This window comes from Protopterus annectens, chromosome 16.part0 (assembly GCF_019279795.1).
Source record: "Protopterus annectens isolate FY-2018-M chromosome 16.part0, PAN1.0, whole genome shotgun sequence".
Classification (NCBI taxonomy): Eukaryota; Metazoa; Chordata; order Ceratodontiformes; family Protopteridae; genus Protopterus; species Protopterus annectens.
Genome location: NC_056750.1, coordinates 490,566,290 through 490,587,108, shown reverse-complemented (window position 1 = coordinate 490,587,108; position 20,819 = coordinate 490,566,290). Strand labels below are relative to the sequence as shown.

The following is a 20,819-nucleotide window of genomic DNA, read 5'->3' as shown; positions in this document are numbered from 1 at the left end:
GCATAGAGAGTATATTTATACATCTTTAAATATGTTAATGCCTAGGCACAGGAAGTTACTTGTGATATGGTACAGTTTCTAGAAGCAATGAGAATAAATATCTCATGGAGACTGATAATATGTCCGTAGTCTCTCTGTTGTTTATGGTCCATTCTACCAAACATACGTGTATTATAGTCCCAACATTTACTTCAGTTTATGAAAGAATCGGAATGCATAATAATTAAAAAAAAACTGGTATTATGGTAGGGTCCATTTTCCCTTTACGTAATAGTAAATCTGAGTCTTACATAAGCTAAGTGCAAGATGAAATCCAGATGCACTTAACTTTCACTTTCCACTCTAACCTCAGCAGGCAAACAATGTCAACAGGTTATAAAAATTAGCTAGGAATGTCAGTGAAATTAATGTGTACCCCTATAAAAATACCATTGAAAGATACCTGTTAACTTCTGTATATAACAAGGTGAGTAACACTTTGCACTTTCTAACTGTTAACTAGTCTTGACAGCTGCAAGAATGCCCACCAGGAACTGGTCATTAGAAAGTTAGCTTTCGCTGCATTTTTTAATGGGTGGTTTCACAGTAATTTTGTCCTCCCTGCGGTCATGTGGGTTTCCGCTGGGTGCTCCGGTTTCCTCCCACATCCCTAAGACATGCTGTTGGTGGATTGGACACTCTAAATTGGCCCTAGGTGCAATTGTGTGCATGTGTGCCTTCTGTGGAAGGGTGGGCACTGGGCTGGCAACTCAACACCATAAAGCTCCACTGCCAATCGTTCAGCAGACTGTTGTTCTGCTGTGGTGACCCCTAACTGGGAAAAGTTGAAAGAAGAAGAAGACCCTTTGAAGAATCATTTTACAGTAGTGTGGATTTCTTCCCAGAACATACCTAATGATGCCTCTTGCTTGTTATTAATCCCCAGAACATTGGGTTCTATAAACCACAAAAGTATTGGATATCATAAAGACCAGTAAGATTGCTTTAGCTACTGAGACTGGAAATGCTTGCTACTTTTCATAGGAAACTGGCATAACTCCCAGGGTGTAAGGCTCAGCAGATGAACATAGATGATTTTTTTGCCTTTATACTGTCTGACCAGAATCATCTTTCTGATACCTTTCTTTAAAACTTTTGCTTGCAGATATCTGCCCTTTTTTGTTTCTGCTTGCAAGTTTGTATTGGTATGCTCCCTATGAAGTTCATAGTTAAAATATGCTGTATAATCACATACTTCTGATTATACCTAGTTAGAGTTAAGTTTAGAAAAACTGATAGCAATGTCTTTCATCTTCTCCCTTTAGGGGTCGCCACAGTGGATCACTGGTCCGCAGATTGATTGGCAGTGGAGTTTTTATGGTGTTGAGTTGCCAGCCCGGCACCCAATCTTCTAGCTGCACACATGCACACACACACCTATCTGCATGTCTTTAAAACTCACTCGACCGCAGGGAGGACATGCAGACTCTGCACGAAAGGAGTTCCAGCCGAAAATCAAACCAAAGAACCTCTTGCTGTGAGACGACAGCACTACCTGCTGCACCACCGCGGCCTTTCTAAGCTTAGAAACACTGGCTGACATTAATAAAGTGAAACATAGTTCTCGTTTTGTCTTGTCGTGGTAACGTTTAACAGCTTTAATGGATTCTGCACTGTAAAAGCTACTGAGTTCTAAAGTTGTTACATTTTGTAAAATAGCTACATCATTTTTGAGATGCTGTGAAATTTGGATGATGTATTTTTCCTTTGCTTGTCTGAAAGTAAAGTAATTATGCTTTATGTTACTATGACGGAAACAAAAACATTTTCTCTCAGTATCAGAATATAAAGCGGTGGGTATTTTCATCAGATGATTTTTCTAGTGAACATAGCAGTCTTTAATGTTCATCATTAAAATACAAGTGAATGTATGCAAAAGGTAACCATGTATATAAAGGGTGTTGATAATGGTACAGCAGAAATAGAATATCTACTTTTTAAACAGTCAGTATTCACATTAATAAAGCTGTCATCAGAGTGTTTTTTATGTAGCACTGACATATGACGTTTAATACTGCTTATACTCTGTGTATCAATTTAACATGCTTTCAGAATAGAAGGTATTTTTTCTATAATTAATGACTGATGTAGTCCCATATACTGTACATTTTATTGGGCTAATGTAATTTTTTATTTTTATATAAATTTTTGGGGGCTCAATATCCACTTAATTTCTAATTACTAAATACTCCGTTCCTTTTTCTCACTATGATTATTTAGAAGCTCCGAATCCTTTTCACATCTGGTAAGTTAAGGACAAGATTCAAGTTGAAGTTGCTTTTCTCATCTGTGGGGTTGATTCTATTTCAGGTTCATTGTAATGAACTCTGGGCATGATATTGCTGTTGAAGGCAAGGCATACACTTTGACAATATGGTACCCTTTGTACTTTTAAGTAGAGCAAGTAGTTGAGCAAATGTGCATAGCTGTTCTTCAGCTGAAATGTTAAATTGAAGTCCCATCTGCTTAGGTTAGTGGTAGTTCAGCTGTATGTAAAAGATAGCAGTGAACTCTTTAAAAAAAAACAGTCGGGGAAGTTCTCTGGTGATCTTGCCAAATCTCCCCAGTCAGTATGAACATCTCCTCAGGGCACCCTTGAAAAGATGACACTGGTCTATTGGGACTAACTCGGTCAACAAAGAGTAAATAAATAAATTAATTAACACAACATATTAGAAGTAGAGGACTATTGTGAAGCATGTTACAATTACATATAGGTAATCACTTCACAGAAATATAAACAATGTTATAGTGCTTCCATAAATCTGTTTAGATTGTAATATTACTTGAACGCTGATGTGGCATGTACTTGTGCTATCGTCTGCTGTACTATAGCTATTGTCAGTACTGATTGCTTTATTTTGTGAAATTAAGTTGTTTGCATTACTGAAATGGTTAAGGGTAAGCAGGGCATACGTTATATCACAGAATTAATTCAGAGCTGGTATTTTTCTCTTCAAAGGTCTCAGCATAAGAGGTGCCCAGGAAGAAGACCCTCCAGATCCCCAGCTAATGAGACTGGACAACATGCTTTTGGCAGAAGGCGTCTCAGGGCCAGAGAAAGGTGGTGGTTCAGCAGCGGCAGCGGCTGCAGCAGCAGCATCTGGCGGTTCTTCTGATAACTCTATAGAACACTCAGATTACAGAGCAAAACTGAGTCAAATCAGACAAATATACCACACAGAACTGGAGAAATATGAACAGGTATGGGACAACTCCAGCCGCTGGGATTGGCAAAGAGTATGTCTCATTGTTTTTGATCATTTGATTCAAGTTACATTTTTACTAGGACTTCGTGTGGATTATAACCGATGTATTTTTTCCTTCATGTTCATTACGGTCCTTTCCTTTGCTGGGCAGAAACAGGAAAAAAAGTATCTACATTTGACGTTTTCTTCATAGCAACACGAACTCCAGTGCTGTATATTAAGTGCTGCTTTGTTTGCCACTTTTTGTCTTAACAAATGTAGATTGCTAATTTAAATTCTTATTGCAGCTCATCCAAAATGTATGATTGTTTACCTAGCAAAAATGTAAGATGGATGCCTACAGCTTGTTGAGTCTTGAAACGAGCCACATATACTGCCGAGCAGAGGCAACTCACAATATGATTTGTGTTCATTGTTCAGATTTGTGAATGATCTGATAATCCCAGTGTTTTAATAGCAGTTTTGAAGAACTGTGAAATGCTATTAAAACAAATTTAAAACTGCTGTCATATCCTTATTTTAACATTATGTAAATTGAGACTGGTTAATAATAGATCATTAACTTTTCATCCCCAAAAGATTGGAAAGAGTATTTTTTATATAAAAAAGTTATTAATTTAAAATAGCTGTTGTGTATTCATGAATTCAGATTTCCCTGTGCTTCCTCTTTCTTCACATTTTTATAACAAGTATTATATTGTTTCCTGTGCAGTAAGCATATCATTATAGATTATCTCCAGAATGGAGTATTTAAAATACCTGTTCTTCTCAAGAGTGAATTAAATCCCATTTGCAGTTATGGGATATGAGTGACGTCTCCCTTGAGAATGCAGATAGCCAGCAGATAATCTGTCCATTAAGTTGTTGCCACTTCATTGTAGCAACCCAACAGGCATCTGCAATCCAATAATTATAAATTTTATTTAACACAGTGGAGATTCCCTTTTCTGCTTATTAGACCGCTGTAGTAATTTTGGAAGATACTTAGGTATGGGTAATAACTTCCCACTGTTTTCAAGAAAGTATTGTTTAAAGAAATGTTGAGTTAGTTACAAAAAAACCTGACCTGTTAAGGTAATCACACATCAGTCAAAGATTAAGTAAGACCATTGTTGTCATTCAAGGATGGATACAATGTTTTATATTCAATGAAAAGATAAAATACTCAAAATGTTTGTTTTCAACACCTCACATTCTGTATAGAAAAGCTGGATTTAAAGAATACTCTTTATCATGGAATGTGAAAAGGCAGTGCAACATTCAAAGGTACATTTGGGTATTACCATAGTTAAGCAACTCAAATCCGTATTTATTTTGTTGCTGTAGAGATGGAATATCAGATAATAAATTAATCTGTACTTGTGTATCAGCTTGAGAAAATTTGAGCTAGCCTAGAAGCCACTGGTTAGAAGAATCCATTTGATCCACATATGGCAGCTAGGTAAAGTGTCCCTAAAAACCTACATTATTTATATTAGAATTTCTAAATTAATCAACTGACACAGTTTTAGCAGTTCTTGTTTTATGCCACCCTCTTTCTTGGCTTTGCTTTTACTTGTTTTAAATTCAGTTGTCTGAATCTCAATAGTGTGTGCTTTACAAATAAACTTGTATTTAGGTTTCTTCATAAGTATCTGTAAGACATAAATGTCTAGAACAATGAGGAATGACAATTGAACCAAGCAAATATGCATTTTACAATGGGGAATGGTTAAAAACAAAGAAGCATATTAAATGGTCATGCCTACAAAGTGGTACAAGTCACCAAAGAATAGACTGCATGAAAGGGATGCACTTTTGTGCAAGAATACGAACAGAGATGCTAAGCACCAGGAAATAAGACACCAGGTAAAACAAATATTTATCTTATTCTGGTTGTTATTGTCAAAGTTAACTTAGGTTCTTAGGATCCTTTAGCATGTTTAATAGTATCAGGACACCCAGACGTTTTGACAGAATGTGGAGGCCCCACTAAGATTATCAGCATTATTAGAATCAGATACACCCTGCAGAATAAGTGATGTTACAGAGATCTGCATATTGACTGAACTGTACCCTAAATGATTAATATAGTACTTTACCTATCTGCATTTAATATTTTGATTATGTGCCACCTCTTTGTGCTCTGTCATGGAGATGCAAGTGGTATAATCACCCTGTTGCTTTTTAACACAATCCAATGCACATATTCTAATTCTGTCTACTCTTCTTGATAACTGACATTTCCATTCCTCTGTACCACTCTCCATACCTTAAGAAGGACACAGGTGTTACAGAGTTTAGTTTCCAGTCTTCCTGGCACTTTTATCCAGCTGTCCTGGTATGACTTCTTAAGAGGAAAGTTGGACAAGTAAGCAATAATGCCCAATGTGTAATTAATGCCTGCCCAGGGGTATTATGTGGCGACGGGCCTCTGCACCCTTAGAAAGGTGTTAATTGCACATTACCACACACCCTGGAGGCATTATTGCACTTAGAGAATGGGCTCTCTGTAAAATTGTTGTGTTTTACTTACTTATTTTAAGTACTATACAAGGTTTTTTATCTGTATATTTTTGATGTAAAACAGTTCCTCCGTCTAATGTTTCAAACTTTCTGTAGTATATGTTAGTGGTGTTGGAGGAAGCATTTTACATCAAAAATATATAAGAAAACAATATATTACTTAAAAAAAGAAATACGTAAGTAAAACACAGCAATTTTACAGACAACCCATTCTGTCTCTCATACACAGTCACTTCAGCTTTAATACACACATTCACCCACACAAGATTGTTCCCACTCTCTCTCTTGATCTCTCTCTGAAAAACAGAGTCTTCTCTACTTTCATACACCGCATTCACTCACACACGCAGACAGGAAAATCAACACACACATACGTACACACACATACATTTCGTTCTTTTTATTTTTGTACACTTGCTAAACAGCAAAAGCGCTGCTTAGTGAGTGTAAAAGTAATGGCGGCCATTAATTTTTTAGCAGTCCGAGCTCCACTGTAGCTTGATATACTGCTGTAAAGCAGCGGACTCGTTTTTCTCTGAGTATTACTTTAATAGCCTGTTGGGTGCTGATGTACAGTTTGCCCATTCTCTAATGTATCTCATTTTCAGTTACCTGTGTTTTTGTTTTGATCTAATTGGCTTCCACTGTGAAATATACTCTGCTAAGACTCTTCCTTATAGGCTAATTTTCAGTCACATGAATGCTCTTAATGATTGCATCAGAAACTCAGGGCATAGCACATAGTTTAACTTTCTGTCCCTGGATTTTTGAGGCACAGCTGAATTGTGGATCAAATTACCACCTGCCCATGCCAGTTTCTGGCTATAATTCCAACTACCTTAATAAAGTGAGACAAGAAAGTGCTAGTTCAGTGTTACAAACTCAGGCTTTCTTAAATGTCTGTGTCCTTTAAGTGGTCTGAACTCCTTTCTGGAAAAATTAATCTTTCTTTATTGCCTTACAGTTCTAATCCTTGGTCATATATTGGCCATTTCATTTCTGTGCTTTTCTTCTAAAGCAGTATAGCTGTTTAATGACGTTCCTGGGTATCTAGTATGCAAAAGCTTCAACAGACTATTGTCTAACCCCTCACATTCCACACAGACTCCTTTTTTGACCTTAGCCTTCTCTAATTAATGTCTTTACCTATTCATTTTGATCAAAGTCGACAAAATCTTCCTGTTTTGATTGTTTTTTTTTAGTAACCTCTGTAAATCAGTGCTAGGGGGAGAAATTGCAAGTGCAACAATGCTGTTCCTGCTGTTCTTTTGTTTGTTAAGTAGGTTGGTGGGAAACTGCACAAACCACATGGAACAAAAAATAAAGTGAAATTTAAATAAAACCATAGAAAAATCAGTAAACTATATGACTTAACTTGGTAGCAACAAGATATTGTATGATGTAAAATACTTTGAAAAATCATAGGCAGGGAAGATTGACAGACACCAAGTACTTCTAGATAAATAATTTTCCACTTAGAGCAATAATCCCACATTATGCACAACACTTAAACTGTTGTCAAGTAGTCTGTAACTGGTTACATCTGCAGTAACTGACCTAGTTTTAATCATCAAGAAATTCAAGGATCCGAGGCAAGTTAACCATCATCTCTTATGTATGTACACTTGTATTAGAAGATTTACTACCTCTTTTGTAGGTAAAACAAGCACATTTCTATTAAACATAGACTAAGCCCAACTAGGAATATGACTAGGAACAAAAAATGAGTAATGTCCAGCAACCAGCCATGATAACACTTAAGCTTTATTCTAAAATCACACACAATCCAATGACTAAGCGCTTTCGCCAATCATTTGACTTCATCAGTCATTGGGAAATAAAATCCATCCATTTATATATTGCCATCAATTAGTATCCAAACCAATCAAACATACTCCCTATATTTAAATCTTCACATTCTTATAAACATAAATAAGTACATACTAAGTACTATATTTCTAAAATTTATATACACACATAAATACTGTGTTACTAAAACTATCTACTACTTGTTAAAAACATGTGTATGTATATATATATATATATATATATATATATATATATATATATACTGTCAACTATTAATACATAAATATATAAACTCATGCACATTTAAATATATAAGGGAAGAAAATCATAACATGTGTGTTTAACCTCACTATATAATCTAACCACAGGCTATATAAGTGCTAATCTATAGCATAGTTCTCTATATATTTTAAAATAATAATAATAATTTATTAATGTCCCCTTAGGGTATAATATTAGCTCTTTGTTTCAATATTGAGGTGAAGGACACCCCTGCATTTAAACCTGGTGATTGTGTGGCATTGAGCCTCAATTGCCACTTAAGCTCTTTAGTTTCTACCAAAAGTTTATAATCCCCCCCCCCCGTCATTCATGGGGACCCGATCAATTAAAAAAAGATAATTTTTTTAAATTATGGCAATTTTTACTATGTCCAAAAAGTGCATTGTGTATGTTTCCAGTTTTTATAGCTCTCAAATGTTCCCCTATTCTGACTTTAAGTCTACGAGTGGTTTTACCCACGTAGAAAGCCGGACAGCTAACACATGTTGCTACATATACCAACATAGTGGTATTGCAACTACATTTTCCTGGACGTGAAATCGTATATTCATATCCTTGAATGACTACGTATGGCCCATCATTTATGTAGCGACAGTATCTACACATTCCACATTTGTACATAAGTGATTTGTGCCATGTACATGTTCTTCCTTCTAGTATGTTTTTAATGTTCTTGCCTCTACTGTATGTGACCTTAGGTTGGTCACCTATCTTCTTTTTGATGTTCTCGTCAAAACATACCTGCCATATGTTGTTCATCATCTCAGCAAGTGAGGGGCTTAATCCATTAAATTTTAAAATGAATGAATCAGGGCTTCCTTTTGACTTGTCTACACTTAGTCTTAACTCTGTTTTTAAAATAGGTTGAAAGGATGTGGATCTCTTACCTATAACTTCCCGTTTTGTTTTTAAAATAGGTTGAAAGGATGTGGATCTCTTACCTATAACTTCCCGTTTTGTATTCAACAATAATTTTAAGGGATAACCCCTTTCCAGAAACATACCCACTAAAAAATACATTTCTTTCAAAAATGTTTCATTGTCACTAACCAACCTTTACAACCGTACCATCTGTCCCTTCCCAGCACTTTTTCTCTGGTGGTAAGGGTGACAGCTGTCAAAGTGTAACAGTGAATTTGAGTATGTTTTCTTTCTGAAAATACTACTTTCCAGGGTCATATTACTTTCCAAATGAATATCCAGAAAATCTATTTCTGATGTATGCCACATATATGTAAATTTCAAAAATGTAGTAGTATTATTTAGATATTTAATAAATTCATCTATTTTGTGTGGTTCTCCTTTCCATAAAATTAGTATATCATCTAAAAATCTGTTATATAACAAGATTTTTTCTTTAAATTTCGACTGGAAAATAAATGTTCTTTCCCAATGTAACAAGATTAAATTTGCGTTCACTGGTGCACATCTGGCACCCATAGCTACTCCTGTGATTTGATGGAACAATTCCCCTTCAAAACTCAGATAGTTGTTTTTAAGAATCATTTCCATCAATTCTACTATTACGTTTATTTTGGTCTTGTTAATCTTGTTACTTTCAAGTAGGGATTCCCTAAAATGATTCAGGCCCTCTTCATGTGGAATTACTGTAAATAAATTTACCACATCGATACTTAAAAAAGTGTAATGTATTATGGTGTCTATTGATTTCAACCTCTCCAAGCAGTGCCGTGAATCTTTAAGTATATGCTCAGCTTCTTTCACCACTATTTGGGTACCTAGGTCCACAAATGCTGCCAAGCGTTCTGTTTTAGAACCCTTGGCTGCCACTATTTGTCTAAATGGTGGATTACTGATATCTTTGTGGATCTTAGGTATCCCAAGGATCACTAGTGTTGTCGGGTGGTTAACACTTAAAAATTTGACTTCATTAGCTTCCAAGGCCCCTTGGTATAGGGCATATAAATATAGATCCACTCTCATATATGCCCTGTTCATTTCATTTCTTGAAACTCTCTTGTATGTTGTTGTGTCATTTAAAATGTCATGCATTTTGGATACATAATCTATATAATTCATAATCACAATGCCCCCACCCTTATCTGGCTTCATACATCTCAACTCCCTGTTGTTAGCCAACTCAACTAATGTGTGTCTTTCTTCCTGATTTAAATTATTAAGATAAGATAAGAACTAGACAAATTTATTAAATATCTAAATAATACTACTACATTTTTGAAATTTACATATATGTGGCATACATCAGAAATAGATTTTCTGGATAGTCATTTGGAAAGAAGTAATATGACCCTGGAAAGTAGTATTTTTCAGAAAGAAGACATACTCAAATTCACAACTACACTTTGACAGCTGTCACCCTTACCACCAGAGAAAAAGTATTGTGAAGGGACAGATGGTAAAGTTGTCAAGGTTGGTTAGTGACAATGAAACATTTTTGAAAGAAATGTATTTTTAGTGGGTGTGTTTCTGGAAAGGAGTTATCCCTTAAAATTATTGTTGAATACAAAACGGGAAGTTATAGGTAAGAGATCCACATCCTTTCAACCTATTTTAAAAACAGAGTTAAGACTAAGTGTAGACAAGTCAAAAGAAAGCCCTGATGCATTAATTTTAAAATGTAATGGATTAAGCCCCTCACATGTTGAGATGATGAACAATATATGGCAGGCATGTTTTGACGAGAACATCAAAAAGAAGATAGGTGACCAACCTAAGGTCACATACAGTAGAGGCAAGAACATTAAAAACATACAAGAAGGAAGAACATGTACATGGCACAAATCACTTATGTACAAATGTGGAATGTGTAGATACTGTCGCTACATAAATGATGGGCCATACGTAGTCATTCAAGGATATGAATATACGATTTCACGTCCAGGAAAATGTAGTTGCAATACCACTATGTTGGTATATGTAGCAACATGTGTTAGCTGTCCGGCTTTCTACGTGGGTGAAACCACTTGTAGACTTAAAGACAGAATAAGGGAACATTTGAGAGCTATAAAAACTGGAAACATACACAATGCACTTTTTGGACATAGTAAAAATTGCCATAATTTTAAAAAATGTATCTTTTTTGTAAATGATCGGGTCCCCATGAATGACAGGGGAGGGGATTATAACCTTTTGGTAGAAACTAAAGGGCTTAAGTGGCAATTGAGGCTCAATGCCACACAATCACCAGGTTTAAATGAAGGGGTGTCCTTCACCTCAATATTGAAACAAAGAGCTAATATTATACCCTAAGGGGACATTAATAAATTGTTATTATTTTGAAATATATAGAGAACTATACTATAGATTAGCACTTATATTGCCTGTGGTTAGATTATATAGTGAGGTTAAATACACGTTATGATTTTCTTCCCTTATATATTTAAATGTGCATGAGTTTATATATTTGTTATGTATTAATAGTTGACAGTATATATACGTGTTTTTAACAAGTAGCAGATAGTTTTAGAAACACAGTATTTATGTGTGTATATAAATTTTAGAAATATAGTACTTAAGTATGTACTTATTTGTGTTTATAAGAATGTAAAGATTTGAATATAGGGAGTATGTTTGATTGATTTGGATACTAATTGATAGCAATATATAAATGGATGGATTTTATTTCCCAGTGACTCTGATGAAGCCAAATGATTGGCGAAAGTGCTTAGTCGTTGGATTGTGTGTGATTTTAGAATAAAGCTGAAGTGTTATCGTGGCTGGTTGCTGGACATTACTCATTTTTTGTTCCTAAGCACGTTTTTATTACTTGTAGTGAAACTAGAGCCTTGGCCATAGTGCCTGTATACCAGGGTCCCTACAGATCCTGATGAGGGTGGTTTGTAACAAGGCCGTGTTCTGTGTGACGGTAGCATGAGCATTCTCTTGCTTTTATATATCAATAGCTGAATGAGCTTCCTGGGTAAGGTGGCTAGAAGATGAACAACAAACACAAAGTTCATTATGAGGCTCAGAAGGTGATGATAATGAGGGTTTTAGACATAGCCAAAGGTATTTAAAGCAATCTTAACAATCAGACTGACTTCTCTACTGAAGGAGCCTGTTTTGCAGAGTAGATCAGCCTTATTCAAATTCTAATTAATTTCCACAGTCACCAGCAGCTAAAACATGGAGCTGGAGACTCAGTAGTACTGCTACTAATGCCAATTATTTCCAGAAAATTTGCATTACTCTTGTCAGTCTACAGTGTTAGTCCACAGATTATTTTGTCTGTCAGCATTAACTAACTTCATAAATATCTAATTCATTTTGTTTGCTCAGGTGTCTTCATTACCTAACTCTACCACCCTTCCTCTTCTTCCATTTTACTTCAAAAATTGCCCTCATTTCATGTCGGCCATACAGCAATACAGAAAACTTCACATACTACTTTCTCTAAAAATTGACATTTCTCCTAGCTCTGAGTTATTGAGCACAAAACTGTCTCAAGACTGGGAATGCAAGACTCACTATGCTTAACAGTGGCTTATTCAGCAATGGTCTAATCAGTGTCTTGTTTGTCTCTAAGGGTGTTACTTCCGTTTTCCAAGTTAATACAGAAATCATCCAGGTATCATTAACAAGGACTGCTCCCCTTTTCACTCCGTTTAAGGTTCATCTTAAAACTTTAAGTGTCTGTAGAACCGCCCTGCTGTACAGATATCAGTTTAGGGTGTAATGTCATATTTTCCTGATTTATCTCCTTGAACCTAGATTTATGGCTTCTGTTTTCAATTAAGGCAACTGTGAAAAACAAATACATCATGTAGTGAAATGGGTTTGCTTTCTACCTTGTGGTGCATGGCATATAGTGTCCACCACTGCATTATTTTTTAAACTGTTCCTGTTCACATCTTATTAACAACCTTGCCTTGAACCATGATCACTCCCCATCACCCAGGTTTTAATTTCATAGATTTGTTTGCTGTATCACTATTATTTCTATTGTTCTGCACTATCATTTGCCATCACCACATGATATCACTCTGCCTGTGTGTTATGATTGTTTATCCTTTTACCATACGAGGCTACTACTGCAAAAGAAAGGAAACCTTTTCAAACTGCACCTTTTAATTAGCAAATTCATTAAGTAAAGAATGTGCAATAGTCTAAAAAATGTAAAATACTGCTAAAATGTACTAATGTATGAAAGAAGACAAGTCTATTGGCAAGTACCATCCTGCAGAATACTAAAATTATAATGTGGGGGAGGGGAGGTAGTGGTGGTGACAGCAAGATGGAATGCCGAAAAGTCACTTTGGTAAAATGTTCACAATATGTTCTACTTGGAGTGAATGACATCTACATAAAACTTATCTGTTGGAAACCAAAACATTGTAAGTAAAGCTATCTAATGGTTAAGTGCAGAAGTAATAACAGACTATAAGAAGTCATGCTTACCCTTAGGTGCAGTCAGTGTAATCCATCTCAGATTTTCTACAGGGAAATGAGACTTCTTCTGTACCATCATTATGGTGGCATGCAGTGTCCACAATCCAATTGCAGTTGTAGACATGATAGTAATACCGTCCTTAGGTAATACTGATAGAAGTATTCCAGCTAAGAGTTCAGAAATGAAAGTGTGTTCCATATGGGTGCCTGGTGATACTTTGAAGACTTCAGCTGTGGTGCTTGGAAGAGCAAGACAGTAAATCCATATAGGGAGCATATATGCTAAGTCTGGGGTTGTGGCATCTTACCGGGTTACCCCCTCTTCCAAGGTAAAGAAATCTTGGAATTAGTAGATATAAACAATAGAGGTATGGTGTGCACAACCTACCACAGCAGGGGACAGTCCACTGCAAAAAGTGCTTTTAAAAGTGTCTTAGTGATATTTAGTATTTACCATATTATTCTTGAAGTTAGTCTTTGTTTTTCGGAGTTGCAGGATTCGCTCTCTGTTATTCTCAGCTGTAGGACTCACTCACTGTTTTTTACAGTTGCAGAACTCACTCTTTGTTTTTCAGAATTGCAGAACTCACTCTTTGTTTTTTTGAGAGTTGTGGAGTTCAAAGCTGTGGATCACATTCTTCCAAAAGGGAGCCATTCTGAACAGTCTAATGAATAAAGATAAGGAATTAGAAAATTCAAGAAATGACGAAAGATTGATTGTGCAACATTGCTTATGCACTTGACAATGGTGATTCAGAATTGTATACTTGTACCTTTGATGGAAATAACAAGGCAATGTGTGACACTAACACACTAAGTTTGACATGTCCTTTGTTCCCTGGCTACTTCTATAAAAGTCTGAATACTGAAATATATTTCCTTATGTACTATCCAAACAAGGAGTAATGAAAGAGATGTTACAGATGAGATTTCAAACATTCAGCATATGCATAATTCAAAATATTGTATTCTTTATAAGGCCAAATGAACCCCTCCCCTGCAACACACATTTATTTTGCTTCAAAACCTTTTCCAGTGCCCAGTGAATGCATTATGGAAACATTGTTATGTTCTTATGTAGCTGCTTATCCTAGAAAATAAAACATTTTGTAGTAGTAGTAGTTGATGGTGTATGCAGTCAGCTATGCTTGTTGCATTTTTAACAATTACTGGATCTAGTTTTCATCAAAAGGTATTTTAAAATTGACTAATATACCTCAAAGTATTTTTGTATTTAAAGCTATATACTTGTCTGTGTGTTACTTTGCCTATCATTTATTGTTGCTTTTTTATGGCTGGGAAGGCATCACTAGGTAGTTTTGATATGTAAGACCTGCACAAGAATATCCAGTAGTATTTTTGTGTATGTAGTAGCTTTGGGGTAGAATGCTGGCATGGGGTAGTATTTATTAAACACAAATGGGCATTAGGCAAAAATTATTCAACCCAGATATTAAGAATGTCTTGTTTTATACATCATCATATTCTACTCCCAGGTTTTTACTTAACAGCCATCAATAAGTAACTGCCTTGAGTATTATTATCAGTTATTTAGATGTTATTAGTAATATAGCTTTAAAATGAGTGAGTAGCTTAATTTTTATAATCTAATGATATGCAGTAATTTCCATGCTGGTGAAAATACTGCCTTGATTCGATGAACACTAAAAAAAAATGTGACAGCGCTGATCCCTGTGTCCTTCTGACTTTTAAAGTTCTTTTGAAATGTCACAGAAGTCAGAATATAAACTGAATCATTACTCAGTAGAATAGATGTCTTTGAGAAGTGGTACTGAAGGTGATGTTCACTCATCAGCTTCAGTGCGCAGAGTTCAAGCTAAAAATTTACTGGTTTGGGTCAGTGACTCTTGATTGCATCAAGGTGAGGGTCAAGGTTAGCGCAGAGCATATCCATTTTCTACATTTGATTTATCTAACAGACATAAGGGATGCTGGGAAGTTTTATTATGACTGAAATATGAACGATTAGAGGTCTAAAGTAAATTATTACAGAAAAAGGCAGCTGCTACACAGAATAAAATCTAAATGATCTTTAAGAATTTTTTTGCTAGACTACAAAGTTGCAGTCATTTCAATTTATTATTTCTTTTACAAGAAGAACTCATGAGCCCTTCCCCATCATTTCGCCACATGCTGCTTAAAGGGGCAGTGAAAAACATGTCTCCCTATTTGCTGCTAAATTTTACTTTTAGTCCTCATTTGTTTTTTACTAGCAAATTACATTCCAGAGAGTTAGGATGTCTTGTTTTCTGTTAGGAAAAAAAAATCCAGAGTGCTCTCTTCTGTGACAGTAACACAATGTTTTACAGTGCTTTAGATCTGATATCTCACCCAGTTACATGTTGTTGTCTCACCAGACCACTGAGTAGGATCTCCTCCTGTTTTGTCCTCCCAATTAATAGTTAAATATAAAAACTGAGTGACAAAGTGATGCCAGTATACCTGAGGCAGTTTCTTCATCAGCAAAAATAGGGTTGACTTTGACTGCTAGCACTGAGACATCTTAGAATTATGGATTTTAAACTTCAAGAATGAATGTCCCCTAAGGAGTCCTTGCCATTTTTGCTAATCAGGCTGGTTTAATTGGCATGCAAGTTAATGTAAACGTGCAACATGAGTCAAATTCCCCAGTCTTAATAAGTAGTAATCATAATGCCATTAGAAAGATCCTGCACATTTCACAGCTGTGAGCTGCATGCTTCTTGATAGCTTTTGATAATTTTGCACCAAAATTAAATATAACACTTTAGGTGTATAGAACTGAAACTTGCACAAGTTTCAGTAGTATAGCAAAACTGAAGTAGGCAACTGATGCAAATTAGGCTCTGATTTACTTTCAGCAGTGTAAAAATCACTCTGCCTGAAGTGTATGCATCTTTCTTAAGGGTGTATCCAGATTTTAATTATCTAAATGTAAATACTTAAGAAATTTTACTTAGAGTAATGAGCTAAAGTGTACCCTACATAAATTAGATGTACTAATTAATCATGTATGAACTACTGGTTTCAAGAAAAGCTATAAGAATTCTGTGAATGCTGGGCTAATGCCAAATTGCTAATCAGCATTTGCATTCAATGATGGTTTAACTTAATAAGTCATGAGACATTCAGCAAATGTTACAGGAAACAAGTTATGAGTTTTTCAAGGCTGAAAGTTATTTTTTACTGTTTACCATTATTTATCAAATGTTTAAATAATGTTCATTGTTTTGTTAGCCCTTGAATCTTGCAGTGACATATATTTCTGCAATGGAAAAACATACACACACACACAAACATATATTTTTTGAAGAACCAGTAGTGTCAGTCATATGAAAGTCAGCATTATAACATACTTTTGCATTTTTGCACAGTATTAATGTTTTCCAAATGTTTATAAAGCCATACAATGAAGTACAATATTATAATGTAGCATTCATTTAAGACATGTACATGAAAAATGTCTTTTTTCGTATTATGCTAAAAATGTATTTGAAAGTGTAACACTTTTATCTTTTGAAATTAGGCATGTAATGAATTCACAACCCATGTGATGAATCTTCTTAGAGAACAAAGTCGAACACGACCGATATCTCCAAAGGAGATTGAAAGGATGGTGGGCATAATTCATCGAAAGTTCAGCTCTATTCAGATGCAGTTGAAACAAAGCACTTGTGAAGCAGTTATGATTTTGCGGTCAAGGTTCCTTGATGCCAGGTACTTTTACACGATGACAAGCCTTAATACCGTTTACTGTCAAGCATTTCTATTTAAGCATAATCAGGTGTGTGTTATGGTATCAGAGAGTGATCACAGCTGACAGCGTATCTTATTAGGTATCATGTTTTAATGAAGTTAGAGTATGAGCAATAAATACGTGGATTTGAAAACATATTGCTAAAACAAAATTTACTGTTTACACTCAGTGCTTGGTTTTAATATTTATAATATATGCAGTCATATCCTGCTGGGCTTTACTTTGCTGTAGACTGGTTTAATTGTGTTTGAGAAATGCTGGCCTCATTTTGAAAAAAGGACTTGGGACTAGTATTTAACCTGTACACCACCAAAGTCAACTATGTGACTGAACAAAAGTGAATTCCAAAGGTTTTACCATTTTGGATCAGGTGGTTGGGTGCAATTGTATCCTCCTGTTATATTATATTGCCTGAGAACATTTGTTTAACCTGTGTTGCTGCAGTGCAAACTTAGGTCAGGGGTTAAAAGATTAACCAGTTGATTTACACAGTCTGGAGAGTACAGGCAGGTGCTCCCAGAGCAATGGATGCTATCATTTCAAAGAAAGAGAGCATGTTTTCAAGACTGTCTGTATTTGAAATGCAAGATACAAAGAAAATTACAAAAGACATGACGAAAAGTAGAGTTGCAATAGTACTATCAGCAGTACAATTTGATAGGTAGGTCACTTGTGATGTACTATGGATCACCTGCCATGAACAAATATATTTGTGTGTGGGTGTGTGCGTGTGTGTGTGTGTGTGTGTGTGTGTGTGTATGAATAAATATAAGATTAGTGGCATAGTCAATGCCACTTTGATTGACTGTAGCACTGTAGTGGAGAATATCCTGTCGTAGTGGCTCTGTGACCTAACCTTCCATCAAAATGACAATTAATTGATCCTACAATAATCAAAACATCGATCCACAACAGATTAAAATAAAAAAAAAAACACAAATTGTTTGGACTGGGCAAGACCCCCCTCCTAACACTCCCTGCTAATAATATGTACCAACTCCAAGATCCTCACTGTACTGCAACCTTCTTTTGGTAAAGCCGGTAAATTTCAATCAGCTGATATTCAGTCAGTTGAACTGGCTGTACCAGAATTCAACAACTTTCCATTTCCCTCCCATGTATACACTTTAAGAATCTTCTTGCTGTTTTTAGTATGAGATCTGTTTGTGAGCAGTCATAGATAAGTAGCTTAGTTATCTCTTTGTTATTTTTATTTTTATTTTACTATTATCAGTTTTTTAATGAATAAAGTATGACAATTGTTGATTTTCATTGATGAATAATGGTGTAATGACACACACACACACATACATATATATATATATATATATATATGTGTGTGTGTGTGTGTGCACATATACAGAGAGACAGATTCCAAAAGACCTGCTCTCAGTGTAAGTGATTACTTGGACTGAGAGCAAGTCTTCTGGAATCAAGCCCATGGATTTGTTTATACACTGTTTTTGCAGGGGAAGGGGCAAGCCCCCATGCACACCCCCAGAAATTAAATATATCAACTCCAAAATCACACTACTGTGAAGAAATAGGCATATTTACATGTATTTTGTGAATGATTACATGGCAGTAATATATTTTCGCTGATCTGTGGTTCTGTGTTGTCAGGTTTCACTATTTTGGTATTTCGGCAAACTCGTCTCGATGATGTGTAATTCGATCTTGCCAGTTTCGCTCATTTGAAGTAGACCCATATATGTATATATATCATGAAATATCTAAAACTCAAAACATTGAACCACAAAATAAATACTAAAAGCACAAAACACTGAAAACTCATAATACTGAATAACAAAATATTGCATAATTGTATCCAACAAAAAATATCCAATATCATACACCATAATTTCAAAACCAAAATCAAATGTTCCTTCACCCACACCATTTTACTCGTGTGCTATCCCTAACCACTGCATTACTGGAAACACTTTCCCTAACTGTATCACTACATAAGACTAAAAGACACAAACACATGCAGCACCAGATATGCAGAACAGTAAATCTATCTCCTTACCCTAACATTAACCCATAACACTCTCACATATACACTAATTACTCTATCTTTTCCATTCATTCAATCATTCGTTTTCCTGCATACTCCTGCTTATAGAAACTATAAAAAACAAGGATTGAGATAGTTGTTCATTCAGTCAAATATGCTTTCAGTATTTTGACTTTGTGTGTTTCACCCCCTCCCCCCAAAAAAATTGTGCGTTATTATATATATATATATATATATATATATATATATATATATATATATATATATGGTTGCAGTTATATTTGATATATGTTTTAATCTTCAAAACATGAATCATTAGCTCGTTTGATCAATTGCTGTTTCATCAATCACAGAATGTCTGTTTAAGTGTGATATCAGCAAACACTGGGGTAATGAAGTTTTTCCTTTTCCCTTCTGTTGTGGGATCTTAGAGTTGGTATATGTAAACTAGTGGGGTATGGGAGATACAGAGGAGGCATGCCCCCTGTAGGAACACTTTGCTGTTTATTTTGTCTGTTTGATCTTAGGAGGTTTGATGTGTTATGTTCACTATGAAATAGAATATATATATATATATATATATATATATATATATATATATATATATATATATATATATTCATCATACCATATTTATATTATATTTACATGGACATGTATGTGTGTGTGTATCAGCATCAGCCCACTTTTTCCCATGTTATAAATGGGATCAGGGTATCTCAACAAAGTGACCATCACCTAGAGCCAATGGTCACATGGCTATTTTTGTGTAAAAATATATAAATATGTGTGTGTGTGTGATATATATATATATATATATATAGATATATATATATATGTGTGTATATTTATCTATCTATATATATATATATATATATATATGGATTCCTATCAGATTATCGAAGTTTCAAACCTTTGAAAGTCATATGGTTGTGACCATATGATCGAAGTTTTCAAACTTTGAATGGAGATCGCGGTAAACCACGGAATGGGAAATTTACCCTCTTCTGCAATGTAGTCCTATCACGGATATGGTATAATTCATTAGCAGGGGGTGTGGGGCATGCAGGGGGCTTGCCCCCTGCAAAAATGTTAAAAATAGAATTTGCTTTTTATTTTTATTTTTTTAATGTTGGAAAATCTAAAACTTCAATCATATGGTCTTGGCCATATGAATTCCGAAGTTTTGGAACTTCGATAATTTGACATAGACCCATATATATATATATATATATATATATATATATATATATATATATATATATATATGTGTGTGTGTGTGTGTGTGTGTACATGTATACATATGTACTGTGATATGAAGTAATGTGCAGAGACCACCACTCCATAAACTAACAAAGTTTATTTAATAGAAGGAAAAATGCTGATATGTACTTTTCTTGTATATACAGATGAAGCAACAGAAACTATTTAAAAATGAATCTAAGCTGGTCCATGTGGATCAGTCTGTAACCCATTTAATTAATCAGTCAATAAGTAAATGCACAAATAAGTAATTAATTAAGGTAACTCCTGGTTAAATAAAACAAACATTTTAAAATCTTGTGATCTTTTAATTAGCTGCTCCAGTTTCACTCTGGGCAGATGATATCAGAGATTATTCGTATTATATTGTACAGGTTCCTTGGTTTCAAAAATACATTCCTAGTCTTGAAATAGTTGTGCTAACAGGATGATATATCCATCGCATGCTGCAAAAAGTCCTCACCAAACTCCAGTTTATTTAGAAGAAACCATGTGATGCTTCAGTTTCTTGGGTTAAATGGATTTATCCATTTACTCGTTATGTGAGGTAAGTGAACCTGTCTGAGAG

At 35.1% G+C, this 20,819-nt stretch overlaps 1 protein-coding gene across 12 annotated transcripts in view; it reads left to right on the top strand.

Moving 5' to 3' along the window:
* PBX3 (PBX homeobox 3) overlaps positions 1-20,819 on the top strand; it is a 472,198-nt gene that overhangs the window by 363,607 nt on the left and 87,772 nt on the right. For all 12 annotated transcript variants that reach the window (XM_044058204.1, XM_044058211.1, XM_044058209.1 and 9 more), the window contains 2 exons: positions 3,002-3,243; positions 16,741-16,931. In XM_044058204.1, coding sequence (XP_043914139.1) covers positions 3,002-3,243; positions 16,741-16,931 — 433 coding nt within the window. The remainder of the gene's footprint in view (positions 1-3,001; positions 3,244-16,740; positions 16,932-20,819) is intronic.